The 13,479-nt window shown below is 41.6% G+C and overlaps 1 protein-coding gene across 2 annotated transcripts in view; it reads right to left on the bottom strand.

Moving 5' to 3' along the window:
- The window catches only part of RAB3B (RAB3B, member RAS oncogene family), a 61,618-nt gene that overhangs the window by 44,326 nt on the left and 3,813 nt on the right, over positions 1-13,479 (bottom strand). Inside the window, exon 2 of one of the 2 annotated variants that reach the window (XM_039886080.1) lies at positions 6,276-6,503. In XM_039886080.1, coding sequence (XP_039742014.1) covers positions 6,276-6,503 — 228 coding nt within the window. Of the gene's footprint in view, positions 1-6,275; positions 6,673-13,479 lie in introns of those variants that run through there. The other variant, XM_039886073.1, reaches the window with a different exon arrangement.

Consider the following 13,479-nt stretch of genomic DNA (forward strand, 5'->3'; position numbering starts at 1 on the left):
GATTAAATATCTGTTAGTTTTAATATTTATAAGTGACTCCAAAGCCATGTGATAACCTAAAATTTCATCAGGGCTGCTGTGTGGGAATAAGGTCGTCGGCTAGTAAGTGAACCTAACTGACTGTCTCTATCTAACCTAGTCTTGTTATTCTCAGCTCCTGGGTACATAGGGAATCACTCTTATCACTGTGGAATTCAAAATTCTCAAGAAATCTCTTAAGACTCCTATTTTCCCAAGTGTCATCATTCTGTGCAACCTCCCTTTGGAGTTAATGCTACTTCTGTCTATCTTTTCAATTATAAAAAGAGCTGTTGGCAGAGGGACACTTCCTTTCCCTTTCCGTGAGGAAGACTGTCCATGGAGACTTCTACTACACATGCGGGTGGGATGCTTTCAGCATGAAGAATTAGTAAGTCTGGGTGACATAGACTTTGACTCTGGGTGCATGCTGGATGGGCTAATTGCAGCTAGCGACCCATGCTGGCCTGTGATTGGGTTTGAATGTCTATCTGACTCCAACGTAAAGTATTAGCAAGATCCACTGCCTTGAAGACTTGGGCCATGTGCTTCATCCTAGCTTTTATTAGTAATAAGGCTGTCACATTACTCTCCATCTCCCTGACTCCTGCATTTATCTCTCAATTGATTCCAAACTTAAGTGGGGAAGAAAAGGAGTATCATTTCTTGATCTCCGTAGAAGCTTAATAAAAATTACTATATGTTGAGTATTTACTCTGTGCCAGGCACTATGTTGATGCTTTATACACATTATTTTTAAAAAAATCATCACCAACACAGCAAAACAAATAGAATAATGGAGGTACATATAAGCACCATAGTGACCGATGGCTTCAGAGCAGGGAGCTGAAGAGAAAATAAAAAAGGAAGGAGAACAATGACTCCAGGACTGGCCCAAGAGCAAAGACTGTGGTTTATAAATCCTTCACAAAACACAGAGTTCTTGAACCCTCAATAAAAGAATTCTGGACAGGCCAGCCGGTTCATTTCCAAGTCTTTATACTAGTAACCCCGGACACATGGGACACTACTGTCTTTAAAGTCTTCTGGCCTTTTGAGCCACACTTCTCTTGCTCAGGCTTGCTTCCACATCTGGAAGTGTACTTTCCCTTCTGATAAAACTTTTCTTTTCTACTGTAAAAAATATATAAATAACATAAAATAAATAAAGTCTTCTTGACACGCAGGACACCAAAAAAGCCTCACTTGTGGGAGTGAGAAGTTTCTGTCTTTCCACAATGGAGATTCCTGCTAGCACATCCCCTGTCAGGGACCGGGCCTGGGGTGAGCTGATGTGGTGAAGGTCATCAGCTAAGCTAGCTTTTTACATTATGAATAGTGTTGAGCCTGAACTCCAGCTGCAAGCCCAGAGATGACACCTAAGTCACAGTGATTCCTGAGCTCTGAGTCCCAGTGCCTGGGTTAGAAACAAGTCTATTCTTTTCCTGCAGGGCCCTTACCACAGATGAAATCAGACATTTTTTATTCACATACTTCCCAACTAGAGTGTACACTCCATGACAGCAGGAAGGGCATTTCCCCACAGCTAGCATGATGTCTGATATGGAGAGAGCATCAGATAAATATCTCTAGAATGAATGAAAGAATGAAGTTTACTGTTTGGCTCCACACAAGTAACTTGACATCTCTGACCTTAACCACACATTAAGGAGATAACTACCTCCCTGGATCAAGGGAAAGGTATAAAAGACACGAAGAATGATTTAAAGCACATACAGGATGAATTCTCATAGCTGACAATATCTGTAGTCATGATCTACTGAAGGCTTCATAGCTTTCCTTGGGCTTTCCTTTCCACTTCCTAACTTGATCTTCACAACAGCCCATGAGGTAAGAAAAGCAAGAATTATTTTCTCCATTTGATAGGTAGGCCTATGGAGGGGAAGGGTCACTCCAGATCACACAATGGCTGCAGGGCAGAGCCAAGACTGGACCCAGGACTCCAAAGTCCATGGTCAGCTCAGTCCTCCCATAGACCCTGGGATTCTTCCCTTGACCAGCACAAGACCCAATAGTCCCTGCAATGGGCCCCACGTGGAGGTAGTGAAAGGCCCACTATAGCTCATCTCTTCCCACAGGTCTCCAGGGGTTGCTTGGCAACCAGCGCCAAGCAGCGAGTGGCCTCTAGTCAGGTCTGTTGTTGTGGAGCTTTCAGGTCTCCCTCCCTTCACATCTGTGCGTCTCTCACTCTCTATTAATGAGACTTCTTCCCTACCCCCACCTCTCCAGGAAGATCCTCTTCTCTGATCCACAATAATTAACCTCCCAGGAAACAGAAAGGGCTCTCAGGAACCTATGTGGCAAGGGACTCCAGGGAATAAGGCACTACCAATGTGCTCATCATCTAACATTCCTCAGAAGTGACAGAAACTCCTTTTGTGGATGGTCCTGCTCAGCGATGCTCATATCTTCCTCTTCTTCCCTCTCCACCTTCCATCCTGACAATGGTCTTCTGAAATTCCCTGGGAGAGATCAAATGAGCTGGAGAAATTTAACTGAACACTTCAAACTGTGCTAGTGAGTCCCTGGATGCTGTTCCAGCACTCCTGCAACCACAGGTGGGAAGCCTTGGGAGTCCCAGTCACCATTTGCATGTGAATCACAAGCAGAGAAAGGAAAGAACCTAACTTATTGTATTCCTAATATGTGCCAGGCATAAGACTATGTATCACATGTAGCCATGCCCCTCTACAAACCTGTGAGACTTTTATAGTTGAAGATATTATCTATTCATAGAAGTGAAGTGATTTACCAAAGCTCGCATAGCTTTAAAAAAAAAATCCCAGAACTTATATGAAAGTAAATATATATGAGTAGATAAGTGCTCCTCCCTCTCCCTGTACAATTACTTGATCATCAAATTTTGTAAATTCTAGTCTTAAATCTATCTCAAATCTCTCTCCTCATTTCCATCCCTAAAGTCATTTTGTCATTGTCATAGTGTTACATACTGAATATTTGTGTCCCCAAATTCATGTGTTGAAGCCCTAACCCCTGTGTGGCTATATTTGGTGATGGGGGCTCTAAGGAAGTCTTTAAGGTTAATTGAGGTCATAAGGGTTGGGGCTCTTATCTGATAGGATTAGTATACTTTTAAGAAGAGACACCAGAGAACTCGCCCACTCTCTCTCCATGTGTACACACCAAGGAAAGGCCATGTGAGTGCACAGCAAGAAGGCAGGGGTTTGCAACCCAAGAGGAGTGCTCTTGCCAGACATCAACCCTGCTGCCACCTTGATCTTGGATTTAAGTCTTCAGAGCTGTGAGAAAATTAATTTCTGTTTTGTTTAAGCCATCTAGTCTGTGGTATTTTGTTATGGTATCTCAAGCAGATTAATACATGAGGCTTGGGCCCTTATAACTTACCCAAACCACTGGTTTCTTTGCCTCACTTCCATTTACTTGCTAAACTGAAACCAGAGATTTTTCTAAAATGCAAATCTGATCTTTTAAAACCCTTCGATGGCTCCCTAATATCTATGGTAGTGCTCTCCAAATTTATACTCATGTTAAGTAAGAAAAATGTAGGCATATATTTATATATGTCCTTAGGTTATATATACATATATGTCTACTTTTATATATAAAGATGTTAAAATACATAAAAATGACAAACAATATTTAAATGTTTACATTTTAGTGTCTTTATGAACAATACAGAAAACTTTTTTTGGTACAGAAAAGCACATACACACACACATGCACGCAAAAACCCTTTGCTAACTTTTTTAGCAAAAGCAATGTGATTGACTGTGTCAGATCTACCTAGATTGTCATTGGTTTTACCTCAAAACATGGCTGACAATGAACTTGTGCTAGGAGTCAGAGAACCATCAGTTCAGCCATTTTCTGTGCTCATTCGTGCTACACTCTTCAATCAGAGGCTTCGTTGCCAGACTCTTTTAAATTCTCATATCCATTGTGAGGGTTCAGTTAGTTAAAATTAGGTAGTATAATCAATAAATCTACTTAACCAGGTACGGGAAAACTGCAACAGCTCACAAGGGCTGAAAATGAATAAAAGAGTGAAGAAGACACCACTGCCAACCCCTTAGAAGGGGAAAATGTCTCTTCTGACCTGAAGATTTTTTGAATGTAGGTTATGTGACCAACTGATGTGGAGATCAGATGAAGACATCTGTGTCAATTCATACAGTAAATATCAGTAAACATTTATTTTATCTTCATAGATAAAAAATAAACTCTATAGTTTCTTCAGCTCCCAAGAAAATCATCAGCCATGTACCCTCTGGCGCATGGCAAGAACCTTCTGTATTGTTGTGCAAGGTTTCCCTGACCCCCAAGCTTCTGCCTGATAGCCTCTCCAGAAAATTTCTCTCTCAGCAACCCCTCCCTGTTCTTTCACAGCCTTGTTCAAGGTATTGCTCACATGCCCCCAAATACCCTGTGTTCTCACCCCTTTTGTGCATTGGCTGCATAATAGGTACTTAATAAGTGATTATTGGTTCTTACCATGAGGTAGTTAAACTAGATCAGTGATTCTTTCATTTTAGCCTGCCTCCAAACCACCTGGAAGACTTGTTATAACACAGATTGCTAGGCCACACTCCAGAATTTCAGGTGCAGTGGGACTGAGGAGGGTCTTGAGAATGTGCATCTCTAACAAATTCCCAAGTGATAACAATGCTGTTGATCTGGAGACCACGCTTCTAGAACCAGTGAAAATGTACAGCTTCTCGCATTTCTAATGAGTTATGATTCCTCAATGCTTTTAATAGAGATTCAATGAGCAAAATAAACTTTTATTTCTCTATGTTAATACTTAGCATTATCATACATGAAAATATGGGCTCTATAAGGCCTAATGTGCCTCTCTACAGTGTAGAGAAAAAAGGAACATAATTTAGAATCGGAACATCTGAGCTGGAATCCCACTTTATACCTGTGTGGTCAACCTAGGGCAAGTTAATTACTCTCTGAGTTTGAATTTTTTCTCTTGTAAAATAGGAGTGTATTAAAATAATATCCGCCTCATGGAGTTACTTGTGAGATAATATTAATATATGGAAATAACTTGTAAAAAGAAAAATGCTATATATAGACTATACCAATAAGATATATGTATGATGTATTAATGTACATTTAACAAGATGAATGCACAGATAATAATACATGTTTTGAATACTTTAAATTGCAGATTTTCAAAATTTTCAATCTTGGTGCTAATTCATTATTAAAAAGTATATATCTACATGTTGCTATATCATCTCAAATATGATTATGGTTTATTAATACCACTGGTAAATACCAATAATAGCTGTGGCCAGCTTCCAAGATGGTTCCCAATGATCCTTACCTCCCAGGATTCATCCTCTTGTGTAGTTTCCTCCTACATTGAATCAGTGACCAACAAAATACTCTAAGGCTAAGTAATGAGAGACATTGCCACTTCCTCTTTGATTTCTTGGATCTCTCCCCCTGGGGGAAGCCAGCTGCCATGCCATGATGACACATAAGCAGCTCTGTGGCGAGAACCACATGGGAAGGTCTCTTGCCAACAGCCAGTACCAGACACGTGACAGCTAGTAACAGCCAATACAGAGCCACCTTGGAAAGGGATCCTCCAGCCCCACTCAAGGCTTCAGATGACTGCAGCTCAAGCTGACATCTGGCTGCAACCTCATAAGTGGCCAGAAGGCAGAAACTAAGTCACTCCCAAATGTTTGATCTGTAGAAACTGATCTATTTCTATATAGATCATCTGAATGAATTATTGCTGTTGTTTTAAGCCATCAAGTTTTGAAGTGATTTGTTATGCAGTGATAGATTATGGAGACAGTCGCTAACATTTATTGCGTATTCACTATGTTCCAGGAACTAAGCACCCCATGCCCCTATAATGTAGATGCTGTTATAATCTCCAAAGAGAAAAGGGTTGTCTAGAGATGTTAAGTAATATAGTCAAGGTTCCATGTCTAATAAGTGACAGAACTGGAATTTGAATCCAGGTCTCTAACTCCAAAGCCCAGATTCTTAGTCACTCATTCATACAGGCCAGGATAGATCTTCTTAAGCAGCAGAACTACCTGAACCCCCAGAGGAGAGCAAACCTGTATAAAACCAGCAAGGGGGCAGACCAGGAGCCAGACCAGCAACAGCACTGGTGCCTAATGCCATAAGACCCAGAAGTTTCAAACTAGCTCCACCTCGCAGGCTTTGTACCAGTGCACTAGTCACCTCTCAGGACATTCCTGCCCAAGATGCCCAGGACTCACCCAGATCTGCAGCTTCACTCGTTTCTCATGACGGTAGACTGTCTTCACCTTGAAGTCAATGCCCACTGTGCTGACAAAGGCTGGGGTGAAGGTGTCATCAGCATAGCGGAAGAGGAAGGAGGTTTTGCCAACACTGCTGTTGCCAATGATGAGCAGTTTGAACATGTAGTCAAAAGTCTGGTCAGAAGCATCTTTGACTCCAGCTTTACCATCAGTCACGGAAGCCATCTGCAAGAGAGACCTGTGGTCATTCAGAAACACACTTCCAGTGTCACCCTGAGTCATCAGTGTTTTTTAATGGTCACCTTGCTAGAGTCACATACTCATTCCCTACCCCAGCATCAATGAGGAAACACACACTACTAAGAATCACTCTATCACTGCACCTGTCCCAATGTTGTATCAGGACTGGGGTGGGACCCAGCTCCTCCCATTTATTCCTTCAGCAAATATTTACTGAGCACCTTGGTCTGGGTCGAACCCTGTGCTGGGCCTGCGGAATACAAATATAAATTAGACATGCTATCTGACTTCTGAGTGGCCACAGAATAGAATATATAAGCAGGAGATAAGTGATAGCAGAGAAGCTTTAGCTGAGGAAGCCCACAAGAAACACCTAATCCAACTTGGAGGCATGATGGTCAAGGAGTCTTCTGTATGAGGCAGCTCCTGAGTTGAGTTTTGGGGGAAAAAAAGCCAAAACAGCAAACACATGAACATTCCAATAAATGTCCAGGACAGGGCTATCATTCCCATTTCAAGAATTTTTATGGCTCCCCACAGCTCTAAAGATCAAGCCCAAACTGTTCATCTTCACAAAGAACCAACTAACCAAAGCATAAACTCTCTAAACTTTCTCTTCCCCTAAGCCTTCTCCCTACCAATCTGTGTTACTGTTATACCAAATTACGCTTTACTCCAAATATGCCACATTATTTCTTGCTTTTGTCCCTTTAGGCATGTATTCTTTCTTTCCGCCTATAACACTTATCTCCTCCTAATGAGCTCCTGTTCATCCTTGTAGATCTAAATGAAGTCCTGCCCCTGTGCTCCCAGAGCACACTAATGGCACTTGTATCATTTCAGAAACGTTTACTAGTCCAGCTCCTCCTTTAGGCCAAGCATCTGAGACTTAATGTACTTCATTTCCACACCTCTAGCTTCTAGCACAAGTCCTAGTACATAATCAGCACTCAGTAAATGTGTGCCGAATTAATATGAGTCACGTCATTACTCTGGGACCCAAACTCATTATCTGGAAAATGGGGAGAACAATTTTAGTTCTGCTTTTCTCACAGGGCTGTTATGAGACTCAAACAAGATAACAATGAGTAAGACCTTAATAAACTGGTAAATCCCACACAGTTGTGAACATAAGTCTTATTATTCTAAATCCTTCAAAGCTTAGATCCTCTGTTTATTTGTTCACTCACTCATTCATTCATTCATTCATTCACTCAGCAAGTATTTATTACATGCCAGGCCTTCCCTGAGACCCCAGCTCTCTCAGACCGGCCACCATCCTCTCCTTTTTTAAAACACTTTGGGTCTGAACTCCATAATCCAGCACTTGGTCCCATAGTCTTATTTGAATCTTTAATTGCTTCTTACCAGCCACAGATACACTCTCCACCTGCGACCTCTTCTTGTGCCCAGCATCAAGTGCTCAGATGGGCTGGGTGAGTGGGCACAGGAGCGTGTGAGGACAACCCTAACATGAGATAATGCCCAGGTGTCACTGCCTTTAGGAATTCCTACTTTTTTCCCCAAAAGAAAAGAGAGACTGATAGATTTAGCTCTATGGGCCTTTCTGGTGAGCTGTAAGGATAAGCAGCTGACAAATGTAGACTGTTTAAAGCTCTCTTGAAGAAAAGTCAGACAAATATGTGGGATTATTAGCAGCCTTTTAATAATATCTCCTTAAATATGCCACCACTAGCCTCTGGTGGCTTCTGTTCTTCCTTCTCTTTTCTCCCAGCTCTCAAGCCTTTATCTGAGACCCCGGGCCACATCCTTGTATCAATCTGCCCCATGACAGGGCTCACTAGGTAGGTGTGGAACATACCCCGGACCGTTGGAGACTGAGGCATAACATTTACATGGAAGAAGAAAGTGAGATTGGAGGGGAGGGTGTATAAACTCTCTCATAGTCCTAACTTTTCAGTTTTCATGGTACAAAAGGCAGAGCCTGTTTCAAGAATTGGCAATTCAATGGAATTACACTTTTTTCTACCTAAAACAAGGGAAGCAATCACAATGACTTCACATTATCCTCTGCTCTGCTGCCAGACATCTTTGTTTACAAGAGAAAATTTCTACTTTGAAAGTATATATTTCTAATTTAAAAATTACAAAAGTAAAACATAAGAGTTTAAAAAAGAAAAATTTAGTTACCAGACATCCTATCCATCCAGCAACTGCCATTATTAACATTCTAAGTGTAATTCCTCCCTTATTTTTGGGATGCAACGAAATGCCATCTATTTTTAAACTATAACAAATTATTATTTGTTAACCTAAAAGGTAATACACACATTGAAAACATTTTTAAAAAACTTTTACTACTTGTAAGTACCACTTTGTCACCATCTGCAGTTTGCATTATTTTCTTAGTTTTTAGCATAAAAAAAAATAAATAATGTGAAACCTAAAGGTTTACAGTGAAAAGTAAATCTTGCTTCTACCCCTGATTCCTAGTCTCTGGTTCTGCTCCCCAGAGGCAAACATGTTACAAATCTATATATATTTCAGAGATAGTCTTTGCATCTATCAGCATAGAGGTCTGTTTGTACTTTTAATCTACATATAAATGATAACATACTATACATACTAGTCTATATCTTCTATGCATATTTTAATTATTAAGATCATACTTTCATTAGTTTTGTATCCTGCTCCTTTTCACTTAACATTATATCATAAATATTTTACTGAGACCTTTAAAACTCTTCATAAGTATCATTTCAATTGACTATGCTATATTCCATCCTATAGACATGTCATATGACTAACTCTTTAGTGTTATACATTTATTTTTCCATTTCTTAATTATTATAAATTAAACCGTAGTGACCATTACTTTACATAAATATTTGTTCACATTCTTATTTATTTACTTAGGAGAGATCCTAGCAGTGGAACTGCTGGTCGAAGAGTAACTTTACTGAAACACAGACTAATCCTTATTTCAGTTTCGTGCCCTTTATCTTTTTTTATCCTTTAAATAAATGTGGGAGATAAAATTGGAAGGACAGAATTTATTTTTCTCATTTGATCAAGAAGGAAACTGAGAGCCAGAAATTAAGAGGATTTGGCCAAGCCTCATAGCTAACAATTGAGACTAGATTTAGTACCGTGCAGTGTTATGGGAAAGTTCAAAACCCCTGCTCTATTCCTCAGCTGAATTCTTGGGCAAGTCATAATAGAGAAACTATCACCTGCTTCACAGAGCTGTGGCACAAATAAAATGAGCAGTTACCATATGTAAATAATCTGTTATGGTTTCCTGGCCCGTGGGTGGTACTTAATAAATATTATTTCACTGGCCCTTTTAATTTACTTCTGCAGTCAAATATTGATCAACTGTCCTCTCCCTGATCTAGGCTCCATTATTTGAGCTGGTTTTACAATTAACTGTCTGCCTTTCCTTCTTGAATAAGCTGAGTTGTATCCATTCTTACACCCTGTCAACACTGGACCTATAGTAAATCCTTAGGGCGTGTTACTCCTTTCGATAAACATGTATTGAGCATTTGCCACGTGCCAGACTATGGATGTAAATGTCGTATTATTGCTTCATTTTTCTGATGCAGCTGTTTATACCCTTAGATTTCTGGAATTAGAAGGGATTTTTGAGTGGCAGCTTTAACATAACAAAAAGGCTGGTTTCTGGTCCCAGTTTTCTTAGTAACTCAACGTATGAACTTGGGCAAGTCACTTAAACTCTGAGCCTCAGCGTCCTCATCTGTGATATGATAATATTACCTACCTCGCAAGGCTGCTGGGAATTTTAAATAAGAGAACGTATGTAAGTGTGCTTCATATGTACACTGTGTGGAGAAAAATACGTGTGGCCTCGTGTAGAATCTGCAGGAAAAGTGCCTGCCTTTATTAGCTATGTCTAATCGGTGTGAGAGTGGGAAGTGAAGCAAGAGTAGAAAATAGTTTCAATTCCTGGCCTGTTCCACTCCCCTTCATTCTATAGGTCAAAAACTGAGTCTCCACAAAGCAAAGTGATTTGTCCAAAGTCACACAGCAAGTCTGTGGGAGCATCATGACCAGAATTTCCGTTATCTAATGACTCCCAGATTAGACTGAGCTTCGGGAAAATAAAAACTGCAACAATTTTAGAGTTAGTAAAGAAGGATCCCCAGTACCCTGAGCATCTCTTTCCTAGCACTTTCCATACTGTACTGTCAACATCCATTTATGTTCACACAGTGTAGCTTTCCCAGTAGGTGGTGTGAGAACAGGGAGAGGCAGAGGGCAGAGAGGTTCAGTCGAAAGGTACCTTCATATTATAAGCCCCTTAGGGCAGTGGTCCCCAACCTTTTTGGCACCAGGGACTAGTGCTTCTATGAGAATCTAACGCCTGGCAATCTGAGGTAGAGCTGAGGCGGTGATGCTAGCACTGGGGAGCAGCTGAAAATACAGATGAAGCTTCACTTGCTTGCCTGCTGCTCATCTCCTGCTGTGTGGCATGGTTCCTAACAGGCCGTGGACTGGTAGCAGTCTGTGGCCCAGGGATTGGGGACCCCTGCCTTAGGAGATCTTCTCAAGAGATGGGCAGGGGCCACATAGACATTTGGAAGAGAGGTAAAAAGTATCCCAGCAGGCAGCTGCCCAAGGCAGATCTAAACAGACAGGTCACTGCACAGTGGTGCAGGCAGAAGCACACTTGTGAGATAAGCATCAATCAGATCTTCCCTCTCTTTTGTGACAGTCACACAAATGACAGAGCTGGGTAGCTCATTGTTTCCATGAGGAGCAATACAGATGAAAGCCCAAGGACCACCCGGGAACTCATGTCTGGTCCCAGGCTGGGGGAAAGAAGGAAATGGCTGTCCAGGGTTGGTTGTGAAGAACAAATAACACTTTCAGTCTGATAGGCAGCAGAAATAAGCACCTAAGGAAGAAGCCAACCTCAGCTAGGAAAACGTAGGGAGAGGAGGACGAGAGCCCTAAAATCCAGCAAGAAGCGATCAACTCAATACATGCAGTGAAGAAGTGAATGGATAGACCTCTCTTTTGATGGAAAAAGCACAAGACTGAGTCACAGAGACCTGGATTGAGCCCTGGCTCACTCTGTAGTTGTGTAACATTAGGCAGATCATACCTGGGGCCTCAGTTTCCTCATCTATAAAATGAGTTAATCAAATGACGGCAAACTGTTATAAGAATTAAAACCAGTATAGAATATAAAGCAGTATAGAGCAGAGAGTGCTTTATAAACCCTTTAAAATTCTTTGTGTGTGTGTGCTTCGTGTTTTCTTCTACCAGATCATCCTGGATAGTGGAAATAGCTTGGGGTTCCAAATCAAACAAATTAGATTCAGTTTCCAGGTCTACCATTTATTAGTTGTGAGACCTTGGCAAGAAATTTTACATGACTAAGACACAGTTTCCTCATTCGTAAAACAAGCATTATTGGGGAGATTATAGTCAATGTTGGTAAAGCATCTAGGCAGTATGTGACATGCAGCAGGTGCTCAGTAAATTTAATTCCATCTTCCTGCTGGTAACATTTATCAGCGAGGATAAGGCAACAGTGGGCATATGTGGACCTCACCCTACTATAAGCATCCTCCTCCCTAAAGCCATATTCTACTAACTTTTCTAATTCAACCTTTCTTCAGACCATTCACCACTGCCAACCCATCACCACCAGCCCAGCCCACCTCCTCACTATTTCCTAAGGTCTCTTGAAGTCACAGAAACGGTTTCATAATAGCTACTATTTATCGATCATCTCCTAAATGCCAGGCACTCTACCAGGTGTTCACAGTGCATTCTATCATGCATACAATAGATGATTGATAAATGTTCACTTCCTTCTTTCACCAGACTGGAAAGAGAGAGCCATGGGTGTGACCATGGACACACCTGCACAATAATGTCAATGGCCTTTCTCTTTTGTACAATGCTTTATAGTTTATAAAAGTTCTTTTCAACCACAATATCATTTTTGATCCTCGCAACAGTTCTTGGGGGTAAGTGGGGAAATTGAGGCAGGAGTACAAACACAGCTCAATTACTCATTCAATCAACATTCAACCTAGTATGCACCAGGCCCTGTGCTGTACTCTGGAGAGATAAAGAGGGACTATAAAGAGTTCATATCTAAAGGGGAAACCTTTAAAAATGTCATCTATAGGCATCAGTAGATGCCTCCCTTTATATCATAATCCTTAAGAAAGAAATCTTTCATTTATTTCTTAGGTTGGAGATCATTTTAGATTTTTGCCTTCTCCCATACTGTTTCCTCTGATGGAAACATACTTTCCTCCAGTACTAGCTAAATCCTTCAAGACTAGAAAGTCTTCCCTGAGCCATCATCCTCCAGCAAAATGTCTCTCCTCTGGCTAACACAGTACCAGGGCTTCCCGTTACCATAGACAGAGCTTGTCAGGAACTTCCATTGTTTTCCACCCTTTATAGGCACTGAACAGGTGGGCATCCACCTGTGCACACACGCATCTAACTCCTTTTACTATCCCCCACCCCTTTCCATCTGGATTCTGAGAAGGGGATGGAGGGCCCTGTCTTTCTCCCACCCCACTGCACATTTCTGTTGGCTCCCAGAGGCTGCTGCTCTGCCCTCCCTAAGGTCTCTTCCCACTTGGACTCCAGAATACAGTCAGCCTGTGAATGAATTGTTCTGTCCAAGATTCTCTTGTCTCTGATCCCAGGTGGCAGTGTAATAGGGTGCAGAGCTTGTGAGCCTTCCTCAGGCTTCTGAGGAGCTAAGATACAGAGAGTGCCTGGAGGCCCACTCTGGGCCCCCATCATCTTTCCACTCTCATACCACAACTCACATCTGGCCTCCTCCCCAGCCTGACCCAGTGCACCTACCATCCTAAACTTGCCAAGTTCCCCGACAGTTCCTCCACTCTCAGCCACCAGATCCCTACTCTACTCCAGTGCTACTCTACCCCATCCCCCACCTCTAGCCAGAATCCAGGCACCCATTCCACTGCCCATATCC

Source organism: Pteropus medius, unplaced genomic scaffold (genome assembly GCF_902729225.1).
Source record: "Pteropus medius unplaced genomic scaffold, Ma_sr-lr_union100, whole genome shotgun sequence".
Classification (NCBI taxonomy): domain Eukaryota; kingdom Metazoa; phylum Chordata; class Mammalia; order Chiroptera; family Pteropodidae; genus Pteropus; species Pteropus medius.